The sequence below is a fragment of the Zingiber officinale genome, chromosome 4B (assembly GCF_018446385.1).
Source record: "Zingiber officinale cultivar Zhangliang chromosome 4B, Zo_v1.1, whole genome shotgun sequence".
In the NCBI taxonomy this organism is placed as follows: Eukaryota; Viridiplantae; Streptophyta; class Magnoliopsida; order Zingiberales; family Zingiberaceae; genus Zingiber; species Zingiber officinale.
Genome location: NC_055993.1, coordinates 7,692,814 through 7,705,899, shown reverse-complemented (window position 1 = coordinate 7,705,899; position 13,086 = coordinate 7,692,814). Strand labels below are relative to the sequence as shown.

The window sequence follows — 13,086 nt, the reverse complement described above, 5'->3', positions numbered from 1 at the left end:
ATATTAAATAAATAAAATGAATCATTCATTAATTAAGAGAGTTAAATAAAATTAATAAATTAAAGATAAAATAATTGCACATCAAATAATTCAAGATAGATAAATAGGTTATGAATTACTTAATAAAAGACAGAATATTCCCACATTCAAAATTTCAAGACAAATATGTTAAAAAAAAAATATTTAAATAGATTGGTAGAATAGTGCACATCAACTTAAATATATTAAAAATTTAGTTTAAATAGAAAGATAGAATATGTTAATTAAACCACATCAGTAATACAACTTAAATATTATAAATATATTTTTGAAAATAAAAATAAAATATTGCTGAATCGGTTTCTATTACATGTTTTCAAAAATCTTTTCTCAATACCATATCGGCGCTTTAAGTTGTAATGTTGCTGATTTAATTATATTGTGGTAAAAAGATGAATATCATCCCAATATCAACATGGAGGATGCTGATTTAATTATATTGCAGGTAAAGAGATCGGAAAGACCTTTTAGATAATTTAAACTCTTAGGCGTGCCCCTTCAACAATCGTGGAAGAACATTTAATAAGAATTTTAAAATTTTGAAGGGTAAATATAAAAATATTTTCAAAAAACTTCAACTCAAGTTCATCTAATATTCCTTCTCGATCGATCAAATCAAACAGGTTCGGGAAGACTCTAAATTGCTCTGGCAATGAATTCTTGGATTTTTGTTTCTGAGATGTAAAGTCACACTGACACAGAAAGATAAATTAGTCAAGAAGAATTAAATTAAATTATTCGACGCAAATATTTTGTATATAATTAATTGATGCAGAATTATGAGACTGGAGTTTCTGCAACTGCTACTGGCCGGCGAAGTGAATCGGATCCTGTGGAAGAAGAAAAAAAATTCAAAGGTGGCCTGGGAAGAAGAAAGATATAGCTAGGGCACTGACTGATCATGAGGGAGCTTTATTCATGGTGGCGAGGCGAGGAACTCCATGCACTTTGCCCAGAAAGCGAATGGTCTTGTCATCCTTCTCACTCAAAATATTTTCTCTCTCTCTTTTTTTAAATAATAATAATAATAATAATAATTTTAACATTCAAGATTTTTATATTGTTGTATACAGAGAACTTTTTAAGTGGAATTTAACAGCAATCTTCCTACTTACAGTGGATACATATTTAGGTCAAACAATTAGTTCGACCAGTCCTTGGGACTTGAATGTAGTTTAATTTGTATCTGTTCCAACCACTCGAGTGTCAAAGCTAAGCAAGCCTGTCACGAGTTGTAGTGAAAGAGACAATGAACTAAAAATGACAGATATTAAATTAAATGAAGCGATCTGCAGAGGAATTAAGATTAATTGACGTAATTAAGAAGATAAACGCTATGATTAGCTAGAGAAGAGAATTAAGCGTGGTGTGAGAAGACGTTTCTCACTGCAGTGTGCTTCGTCAGGAAACCCATCATTCCCACGAGGTGGATGTCTACGTTCATGGACCCACCTCCTGCCTTCTTCTCCTCCTCCTCTTTCTTCTCCTCTCCTCCTCCTCCTCCTCCTCTCAATATTTCCACTTCCTTATATTTCATTTCTTAGATCTTCTTGTTAATCTTATCTAATTATGATAACTAAAGCTTCCAGTGCTGTTGATTAACTTGCTAATCGCTGAGGTTACGCATATGTAAATTAAAGGTACGTGTTGAAAATTTTGCATATGTATCTCCGAGATCTAGCGTTTGGCCATTAGATCTCATGTATTTTTGGCAAGGTAGAGACAGATAGTGAGTCTTTGATCAGTCTCTGTTTTGGATTTCTTTGAATCTCGACGCGGAGATCTAGAGAGAGAGAGAGAGAGAGAGAGCTTCTGATGTGGTGATTCAATTTGCTGCAGATTTTGCTGCTTCTGTAAAAGAAAGCGTATCGATTCGATGTCGTCGGCGAATTCGGACAGCTCGGGCAACTCCGGGGGCGGCGCAGCAGCAGCTGGGAGCCGGAGGCCGAGTCGGTACGAGTCGCAGAAGCGGCGCGACTGGAACACGTTCCGGCAGTACCTGCGCAACCACCGGCCGCCGCTGGAGCTGTCCCGGTGCAGCGGCGCGCACGTGCTGGAGTTTTTGCGGTACCTCGACCAGTTCGGGAAGACCAAAGTCCACGCCGAGGGGTGCCCGTTCTTCGGCCACCCCCACCCGCCGGCGCCTTGCCCCTGCCCGCTCCGCCAGGCCTGGGGCTCTCTCGACGCCCTCGTCGGCCGCCTCCGCGCGGCCTTCGAGGAGAACGGAGGCGCCCCGGAGGCCAACCCCTTCGCCGCCCGCGCCGTCCGCCTCTACCTCAGGGAAGTCAGGGACAGCCAGGCCAAGGCCAGGGGCATCGCCTACGAGAAGAAGAAGCGGAAGCGCCCGGCGCCTCCGCCGCCTCCTCCTCCTCTTCATCAACATCATCATCATCAGCAGCAGCAGCCACTCACACTTCCCATGGTCGTGGTTCCTCCGCCACCGCCGCCGGACGTCGTGCAGGGATATGCAATTAGGCCGCCTCTGCCGCCGCCCGAACTTAGCCTTTTGAATGGTGGCAGCTTCCAGTACCATCACGTTCACGGGCATCTGTTGATGCCCTCCGTCGACACCGCCGGCGGGGAAAGTTCGGCATCGGCGGTGGTCTTGCCGCTCTCAGTGCTCAATTGATTAGTCAAATAATAAACATCTACTTCTATTTGATGAACAAGATCATATATATGCACCAAGGTCAGTATGTATATTATGAATCCTCAATTTTCTAATTATGCTTGTTAATTAGCGACTCTGGACATGTGTAATGGTGGATATGCTATCTTCTCAGCTTAATCTAACAAGCACTAATTAGGGTTTGTACGACATGGTAATTAATTTGCGCGTGATCATGATAATTAGGGTTTGGCTCGAGGAGTACTGGATTGAGAAGCTGATCCTCTTCTTCTTATTTCTTTTTATTTCATTGCTTTCCTTTGATGTGGAGGGTTCACATTGCATGAATCAATACTGTTATTGTTGAGGTAGCTAGCATGAGTGATTTTGGAATTCTATATATCTTTTCTATGTCTCTTGATCTTTCTCTCCCTATTTTCACAAGTGTTTACCTAACTATTTTGTAGCTATCAATTATATTGGATGCATGCTGTTTCTTCTAGCTACCTCATACTATAGCTTGATCATTTTGTCACTAGCTAGAACATATATGAGATAATTTTGTCCTAAAAAATTATATATTTCTATATCTTTGTTGGACTCTCATGCCCAATATTAATTTGTTCCCTTCTGACAATTGCAAAAATTGAAAAGTGATCAATACATGAAGAGAGACTTTGTAACATTTATATATAATTAATACTTGTGCTTTACCATCTATCTTGCTACTTCATACTTATTCAAATGCCATCTCTTCAAAAGATATATTGTTTCATTGCATGCACTAAAAATCTTATTTTGCTCCTTCTTATCCATTATTAGATTGATTATTATGGATCAAATCAAGAACAGTGAACGTAGATGCTAAAATTAGACCATAGTTTCATTGAAGTTTCCCAAAACAAGCTTTGAACAGTGCTTAAGAACAGCTGTTATATTATTTTTGGATAGCGGCTAAAGTAGAATAATCTAAACTTCACTGAAATTCCTCCCAAAGGTTCTCTTTTTAAACTACACTACTGTTATATTAATTTATGATCTAAATGGATTAGAGAGTCTGATAATTAGAAGGATAACAGCTTGATAATTATCTTTGAAATTAATTGTCAGTGATTTTGAACCATTGTAGACATGAGAAGCCTCTTTAAACAGGTAAAGATCTGAAGAATTCATCAGCTTTTCTTCCTCTCTCTCAAAAAAATAAAAAAACAAAAAATAAACGATTCAGTTTTGTTGCCACTGTTCCCTTAAGTTTGAGAAAGGGTAAAAAAGTACGTGCAAAAAACCAAAAGACGGAGGTGTTTCGTCTGTGGTGAACATCCCTCGCTCAGTTTGATGTGACGGGACTGCTGTTAGCTTCCAGAGAAAACCAGCAATTCAGAAGAGTCAAATAAAATAACAATATTTATTTTGTTCTTTTAAATTTATTGTGTGTATATATATATATATTCAGTTTCTCAGAAATGGATTTGTGAAGAAATATTGAGCCTTTAAGAACGATACAGAAACGTCCCGAATCTGTTTTTGCAGTAACTATGATATCAGAAATGGCAGGGGGAAGGGTGGTCTTAAATTATTGCCATGCACCATAAAATTCAAAGGATTAATTAAGATTTTGATATGTTTTCATCTATCCTGTTCTCCAACAGTGCACTTGAATCTGACAAGCTGCTGCTACTCCAACAATAACATCGTCTTAGGAATGAATCATCAAACTCTCCGCCAATCATTTTTCTTAATAAAAAACAATCTAATCCTGTATTTATTGATATCAGTTGGCCATTTGTTCATGGGTTTGTTTATCTCTCTCTCTCATGAAGATCTCCGTCCTCCAATTGTTCCTGGAAATCATATTTTAATATGTCTAAGTCTATTTTATTTACAGACAAATATATATATAGGTGAAAGAATACTTTTCCCTTTATTCTTTTTTGCTTGAACGCATATAAGCATATACTTTTTAAGGGGATAAAATAAAGAATATTTTGGTATAAAATATTTTTAAGTTATTTATCTCTTTATCCACTTTAGAAAATAAACAAATAAATTTAGCAAAATAAATATAATAAAATGGCGATTGGATAAAAGGAAGAAATTACCGCTCCCTCTTTCAATGTCCCACGCATGCAAAATTCGGTCAACGTGAAGAACAGGAACAAACAAGTGGCACAGTTCTCGGCAGGGACCCACGCATTGAGGCGTTGAAAATGATCGTGATTCGTTTCCTTATGTGGTAGCCTGCACGATTAAATGACATCAAATCAAACGGAGACAAGACGAGTAATAAATTATGCAAGAAAACAAATATCATAAAATCCCTCTTTTTTCTTATTTTGTTTTCAACTAAATGTCCTTTTAAATCATATAATAACTTTGTTACATGAATAACAATAATAAAAAATACGCAAATTGGATGGGATGGGCATCCAGGACAGACGTTGATGCGACGCGTCAAGTCTGGACGCAACCGGGTACGCTTAAGTGAATGTTATGGGTCCGCCACATTTATTCATCCCTATTGCGGTATCAAACAGCAAACACAGATTTTATTTATTATTATTATTATTATAATAAATTATTATTATTATAAAGCATTTTTATCCGGACTGTCTGATTAATTTTTCTAAACTCATAAGTTATATCAATAAAATTTTAGTGTACGAGAAATAATAAGATAGTGAGTGATTGTAATAGGGTATTAGTGGATTGACGAGTTAATGCATTTTAATTAGTAATTGAGTTAATGGTGTAGAAATAATAGGATAATGATTGTAATATGATGTTAGAATAATTAATGATTAGTTTTCTTATCTAAAATATATAATTTAGAATAAAAAAAATATTTTATTAAATTTAGATATTTATTTTTCATTTAGAAAGTGAATTTTAGTTCCTAATTTAAAAAGTACTATTAATAAATACCAAATTTAAGGAATGAATAGAGTAACTGATATCCTATCTAAATTTCATAAAAAAAATTTTGAATAGGGGTAATTGATATGGATACTTTTAATAGTTAACTTTGAGATCTTAGTGAAGTTAGTGGGCTCTTAGTATGTATTATGCATTAGCCTATAAATAAAATATTTAACATCAATGAAAGCGTGTGAAAATTTATTTTTATTCTCCTTGTGTCATCGAATCTTCTATTTTTCTTATTATATCTTTAGTATTTAGGGGTTGGATTATAATATTAACAATAAAAAATCAAATTGAAAGATATTTTTGGATGTAAATGGGGTGTTTTTTTTTTTATTTAAACAATTAGATTTTACCTTTACTTTTTAGGGGTTAGGTTATAATATTAAATAAAAAAAATCAAAAAAAAATATATATATATACCACATAACTTGTCCACACTATTTTTTTTTTCTAAAATTATGTTTAATACTATAACTAATCCTTGAATTTTGCACATTTGTGAGCACCTATTTTTTTTTTTTTAAACGGCTTAAATACTCATAAACTTAAAAAAAATAATTCTACAACTAAGGTGTGTAGTTTAACGTTTTTGAGCGTCTAGATCATTTTTTAGATACTTCGATCCTTCAGTCACAGAAGTGTTATTGAATATGAGTGAATAGAGAAGAGGTGAAATAAGATAGAAATTTCATTATGAATAAAATTTTAGTTTTACATTGAAAGTTTCTTGACATATTGGTTGGTTTATATTAATTCACATGCTTCGATGATATAAACAAATGTATGGGGAGAGACTCTCTCTCACGTATGGGTGCGTAGGGGGTACAAATCTAAGATCTGTATTCCATTAAACCAAGTTGACTCGTGTGCAAGCGTGACCTACGCACGTCAAATATCGAATCGATCAAGATAAAATTTATCCAAATGGAATAACTAACATGATTGAGAGAAATGTGGACGTTTCGTAATTTGATACGTAATCATCATTAATCACACAGGTCATTTAAACAGATAATTTAAATTTAAATTGTATATTGTGCATCTGTGAATGTGCAAAGTATCAAATCCGTATAACAATTTTCCATATTTATTTTTTTGTTATTTTATTTGAAATAAAGCTGAACGACGGAATGTTTTTTAATCAATTTGGATGAGATTAAGAGATTCCCCCACTGGTGCATGGCGAGGGGACACGAACTAACCCTAATATCTCCTTACATTTGCAAGAAACATGCATGGAGTTAATGCACACAAAGCAACTCACCAAACTTTCTCTGTGCTACAGCTACGTTCCTCCTCCTCCTTCCTCCTCCTCCTCCACCAGGCTTCAGATTAATGCTTGTTTGTGTTCTTCTTTAAAACAATAAAAATGAAAGGGAAAAAAAATGAAATCTTTTGTCCTGAAGCAGGGGAGCCATCCTGAGACATTGACCGATGTTGTCGTCTTTAATTAAAAGAAAAAAAAACGAAGGCATTTTAATGGTCAGTATGCACCCACATCACTGCATGAATAAAGAAATTTAAAAGGTAGACGTTGACTGATTAATTGAATATCAAGGACTAGTTATAGGGCATCATCAAACAGTAACGGTGCTATTTCGCATTAAACCGGTCATATTCTCATTGAGGGGTTCAAGTTTCTATGTTCGATCTCCAATGCCATTCAGCGGGGAATCCAATGGAATTTTCTGAAATAAAAAAATGGATAGTGATCATGGAGGCCAAATTATAATTGTAAATGTAAGATCGAAAAAAAATGGAGATGAGTAGTATGTGTCAATATTTTTTATTTTTTTGAAAGTATATTGTAAAAATAAAGTATTTATTTTTTTAATTTAGTTCACCGTTTGTACTATTAATTCTTCCTATAATCATTCATCATTTTCGATGAAGAATTCACTAAAAACCTTCTTCTAATCCGATTTGATTCTATCATGTTTTATATGCTTCCAGACGCCTACATCATCTTCGATCACCTAGACTTCCAATCGCTTGATCAGCTAGCATCAAGCTTGGAGTTGTTAGGACCAAAAGTGAGCTAGAGGGGGGGGGGGGGGGGGGGTAAATAACTCGTCACGTGCTCGGTGCTTGGCGTTGTTTGTTTCTTCAAGGATGCGCAGCGGAAATACAAAGAAACAAATACAAACACGCTAACACTTGGATTTTACTTGGTATCCACCTCCAAGGGAGGTGACTAATCCAAGGATCCACACAACGCACGCACCCTCCACTAATGAAACTCTCCTTTATGGTAACTACCAAGGGCGGAGAAGCCCTACAAGACTCAATACAAGAAGAAGAAAAGGTAGTAAAGAAATACAAGCTTACAAGCTTACAATGAGTGCACAAACCCTAACCCTAGTTTCTTCTTCTTGCTTTGATCCGCCTCTTGACTTGGAAGAGCCTCCAAGAACCTTCAAGAACTTGCGATCTCGAGCTTGAGAAGAGCTGTGGAGGAGCTGGTGAAGATCTGAAATGAATCTGTGAAGAAGTGCCGAAGACAACGCTCGCCTGCGGCTCAAATACGACTCAACGGTCGGATCCCAATCGATTCGATTATTCCCAATCGATCGGGGAGGCTTTTGATCGATCCACGGATCGATCCAGAGCGCCTCTGTGCTCTGGAAAAATGCCTGGATCGATCCACGGATCGATCCAGCGCTTATCGCGCGAAGCAGCAGCGTCCCAATCGATCCACTGATCGATTGGGACCTCTGGATCGATTGGGACCTCTGGATCGATCCACTGATCGATCCAGAGGCTTTCTGTTCGCTGGGAAAAGTCTGGATCGATCCACTGATCGATCCAGCACTTGGTTTTTACCCAAAACCAAGCCCCAAACCTCCCAAACTAACATCCGATCAACCTTAACCTGTTGGTACGTCATGCCTAGCATCTAGTCACTCCCTTGACCTGCTAGGACTCCCTCACCAAGTGTCCGATCAATCCCTTTGACCTACTTGGACTTTTCTTTCATGTCAAGTATCCGGTCACTCTCTTGACCTACTTGGACTTTCACCTAGCTTCACTCACTAGGGTTTTCAATCTGCCTAGCTTCACTCACTAGGTCTTTCACACTGCCTAGCTTCACTCACTAGGTCTTTCACCTGGCTTCACTCACCAGGATTTTCCTTCTGCCTGGCTTCACTCACCAGGACTTCCATACTGCCTAGCTTCACTCACTAGGACTTCCATCTTCCTAGCTTCACTCACTAGGACTTTCACCTGGCTTCACTCACCAGGATTTCCATCTACCTAGCTTCACTCACTAGGACTTTCACCTGGCTTCACTCACCAGGGTTTCCATCCAGTCAGGTATACCTACTTGACTCTTCTTCATTCACACTGATCAGTCCCTGATCAGAATCTCCCCATATGAACAACTGCACCTGCATTGTCCATGTGTCTACATGTATTGTCAAACATCGAAACTATGACCAAGACTCAAGCTTGGTCAAACCAGTCAACCTTGACCTAAGGGATATTGCACCAACAATCTCCCCCTTTTTGATGTTTGACAATACCTTTAAGTTTTGACCATTCTGAGTTAAGCTAATCCCATAGCCTTAACTCCATTCATGCCAAAGTATGAATGTTGGTTCCCTTCATTCTCCCCCTATGACCTCCCCCATAGGTAATGAAGGCCTAACTTAAACCACACATTCTCCCCCTATTGACACACATCAACCCATCTTTGAGCACACATAAACCCGTGCCTCAATTTTGGGCACTCTTCAACAAATGCCCGATTGTTGAAAACTCTCCCCCTGAAGAGTTGCTCATCGTTGTTCACAACTTCACTCGTTGTGACCAACACGATAATGAAGGACCCATTCCCTTCATTTTCAAATAATGCTCGCTCTGGAGCATTAACATGATCTAATGATCCAAATAAAGGTCTCATACCCTTCATTTATCCTTAACTCTACATTCTTCCTCAATGTAGGCAAATGCCCATCCTTGAGCATTATCCACTTAACGGAAGGTTAACCACCTTCCAAGGTTCATGAAAAATAATTTTCATGCCTTTAAAGAGTCCCTCCCCCTAAAGACATGGTGGTAACTTCTGTCATTGCACCAACAATGAGAAACCCAAATTTAGAAGCTTTGAGGTTCAAATATTCAAAATTTGAAACAAACCTCACCCTAGACTTCAATATAGTCTTCCTTAACCAATGCATCCTTGTTTTCAACACGAAAACACCCTTTTTATGTATACAAATGTATTTTGAGGGGTTTGGAATGGTTACCTAGACTAACATAGGTTCAAAATGCTGAAATCAGGCCTTCCCAGCCAAAATCAGCAACTTGGATCGATTGGAGTTGAGTTCCAATCGATTGAACCTTGCTGAATCGATTCACTGATCGATTCAGGCCTTGTGGATCGATCGGCTGATCGATCCAGCAAGCTTCTGTTCGCGAGAAGCTTGCTCCCAATCGATCCACTGATCGATTGAGACCCTCAATCGATCGGTGGATCGATTGAGGTCTGATAGTTGCTGAAAAATGATTTCAGTCACCTTCAGAGGCCCCTAGAAAATTCTACAAAAATTCAAAAATCATGAAATTTCGTGTAGACATTGTTTAGGGTATACTTTGTCATGGAAAAATAGTTTTCTATGAAAATACATCATATTTTCAAAGATTGACACAAGCTTGAAAACTTGCTAAAACTTTAGCGTATTCTTCAAGTTTATGTCTAACTATTCAATGGTGAGTACTATCAAAAGATAGCCTTCACCAAGGTTTTCCAAAATCATTTTGAAAACATTGTCAAAACCAATTTCCCACCTTGTTCCTTGGGCTTAATGCACATGACTTGTACATTAACTTTCCCAATGATGGGAAAACACATAACTATGTGTTTTGATGAACTTAAAACTCAAAAGAATGCACTAAATCAACATATTGAGTTTTGTTCATCATCCTAACATCTCACTTGTATCTAATGTGCACTAAAACACATACAAGTCATCTTATAGGTCTTTGTGAGATGTGAGATTTTGGTTTTGCCCTATTCTAGGGATCATACATATCTATCTAGGCATTTTAGAGATATTAGACATCCACCTAGGATGTCACTTGTTAATAAGTGTTGTTAAATGTCATTTGTCCTTAATTACAAGGAATTAAACTTAATGCATGATTATGTTATGACATACATCAAAAGGAAATAATTTTTCAAAAGAAAATATCCTATAACTACATGATGTATGAATGTCATGACATGGTATTTTTTTTTGGACTTTTCATAATAAAACATGAATGCAAAAATAGACATGATGTCATGGCATATGATGGGCAAACAATCATGACAAGGTTTAGCATAAATAAAATATACCTAGATTAGCTACCTAAGTATCCTTAAATGTTGGCATATTCCATTTTTCCTTAAGAGTAAACACGTACATCAAGGCCCGGATTGCCTTAAATTTCCAAGAGAATACCAAAATCCCAACTTGGTATTTCTCAAGGTTTTCCCAATTTGTGCCATTTTAGATAGAATCAATCTTTCCACCATTAGGCACATTTTACTCTTTCAAGGAGTAAATAAACATTTCATTTCATTTTCAAAGGTTAACAAAAACCTTGAAAATGCTCCTTGAGTGTCAATTTCCTCAAAGTTGGGTTAACTACCATTCTAATCGGAGTTGACACTCTCTAACCCATTTATGGGGTAGAGAAGATGCTCCTAGGAACCCAAAACCTATTGGTGCTCCTTGGATGCTCTAGGTATTCACTAGGGATAACTTCCCTAGATACCTTCCTAGTGACCTTGTTTGGCTTCTTAGAAGTCTTGGTCACTTTTTCTAGGTCAACTCTAGGGATTGCTTCCCTTGTAACCTTCTTTGTGACTTTCTTAGACTTCTTAGAAGTCTTAGTCACATTTGTTGCAAAAATACTCTTAGGGATAACTTCCCTTGTATTTTTGGCTTGACCACTGGACCTAGGGTTTGTTCCATAACTATATGGAACTCTATGGTACGAGGGCACATCCTTCTTAGCCTTTGGTTTGTATCCCAACCCTCTATGGCCATTGGATGACTTTGATTTTCCTAGCCCTAGGTATTGCTCATTTTTCCCTTGTAGGATATTTTCCATCCTTTTTAGGGTCTTTTCCATTTTATCAAGTCTTGACCTCAAGACTTGATTTTCTATTATTAAATCCTTAGGTTTTGGTCCATGAGCATTTTTGTTCTTGGGCATGTATCTATTATCCTTAGTGTTCCCGCCCAAGTGTCTATCTACCTTCCTAACCTTAGGTTGGGTAGTTTTGGCATGTAGGGCCACATGCTTTTCCTTAAAGCCCTCATGCTTTCTATTCTTATGGTAAATTGCATTAAAATGATACAAATTAGAACTATCATGCTTTTTACCATAATGTAAAGGGGTAGGCTCAATAAAAGTTACCTTCCTTTTTACCTTAGAGGCTCCCCCTTGACTTGAGCTTCCTCCTTGAGCCTTGACCATCTTCTTCCCCTTAGGGCATTGACTCCGGTAATGCCCCTTTTGATTGCAAGAGAAGCACACAATGTGCTCCTTGCTCTTCTTTGTTCCGGGGATGGTCTCCTTTGGCTTCTCCTTGCCCTTAGGTGCCACTTGACCCTTCTTCTTGGCCAATTTAGGGCACTTGCTTTTGTAGTGCCCATGTTCCCTACATTCAAAACATATAATATGATTCTTATTATTAATTGAACTATTTATACCTTCTTGTGTAGGGGTGACACTTGCTCCTCCATTTGATATGAATGTAGAGACTTCCTCTTGATTCGAAATCAATTTCCCTCCAATTGATTTATCTTGACTTGTGGAGGTGGAATCTTCTTCATCCTCTTCTTCTCTTGACCCGGATGTGGAGGATTCTCCTTCTTCTTGATCCGGTGTCACCAAGAGTTGCTCCCCATCAATCCTAGAGGTGGAGGCTTCACCTTCTTCTTCATCCTCTTGTACATGAAACAAGGAATATGCTCTTTCCTTGCTCTTTTGATTACACTCCCTTGAGAATGAAGCTTCTTGGATTTCCTCTTCTTCGGAAGTTGAGCATCTCTCAACTTCGGAGTCCTCCTCTTGATCTTGCTCCAATGAGTCACCCTCTTTGGATTCTTCTTGGTTAGGTACAGTGGAGGGGATCTCATGAGCCTTTTCCAATTTGCTCCATAGCTCTTTGGCATCTTCAACTTCTCCAATTTTCTCCAAGATGTTGCTCAGCAATAGATTGACCAAAAGCTTTGTCACTTTGTCATTTGCCTCACATCTTTGGATTTGTTCTTGGGTCCATTTGCTCATTTTGAGAACTTTGCCCTTTGAATTCCTTGGAGCCTTAAAACCTTCCATTAGAGCAAACCATTGCTCTATCTCCATTATCAAGAAATTTTCAATTCTTGATCTCCAAGAATTGAAGCTTGTGGATGTGTATGGTGGAGCCACCCTTGTATCAAATCCAAGTCCATCTTGGAATTGCATCTTGAAGTTGAGCTTCTTGAATTCTTTGACTTTGATGAATTTGCTCCAACTTC

The 13,086-nt window shown here is 37.7% G+C and overlaps 1 protein-coding gene across 1 annotated transcript; it reads left to right on the top strand.

The window, feature by feature from the left end:
* Positions 1-1,462: 1,462 nt before the first annotated feature.
* On the top strand, positions 1,463-2,786 carry LOC121974617 (protein LIGHT-DEPENDENT SHORT HYPOCOTYLS 4-like). The gene is made up of 2 exons (XM_042525764.1): positions 1,463-1,679; positions 1,879-2,786. Exon 2 carries the CDS (start codon positions 1,916-1,918, stop codon positions 2,666-2,668), a length of 753 nt encoding a protein of 250 aa, XP_042381698.1. The 5' UTR covers positions 1,463-1,679; positions 1,879-1,915; the 3' UTR covers positions 2,669-2,786.
* The last annotated feature ends 10,300 nt before the right edge of the window (positions 2,787-13,086 follow it).

What these genes read in the sequence shown, in the direction of transcription:
- LOC121974617 (XM_042525764.1), top strand. Translation starts at nt 1,916, where the DNA reads ATGTCGTCGGCGAATTCGGACAGCTCGGGCAACTCCGGGGGCGGCGCA.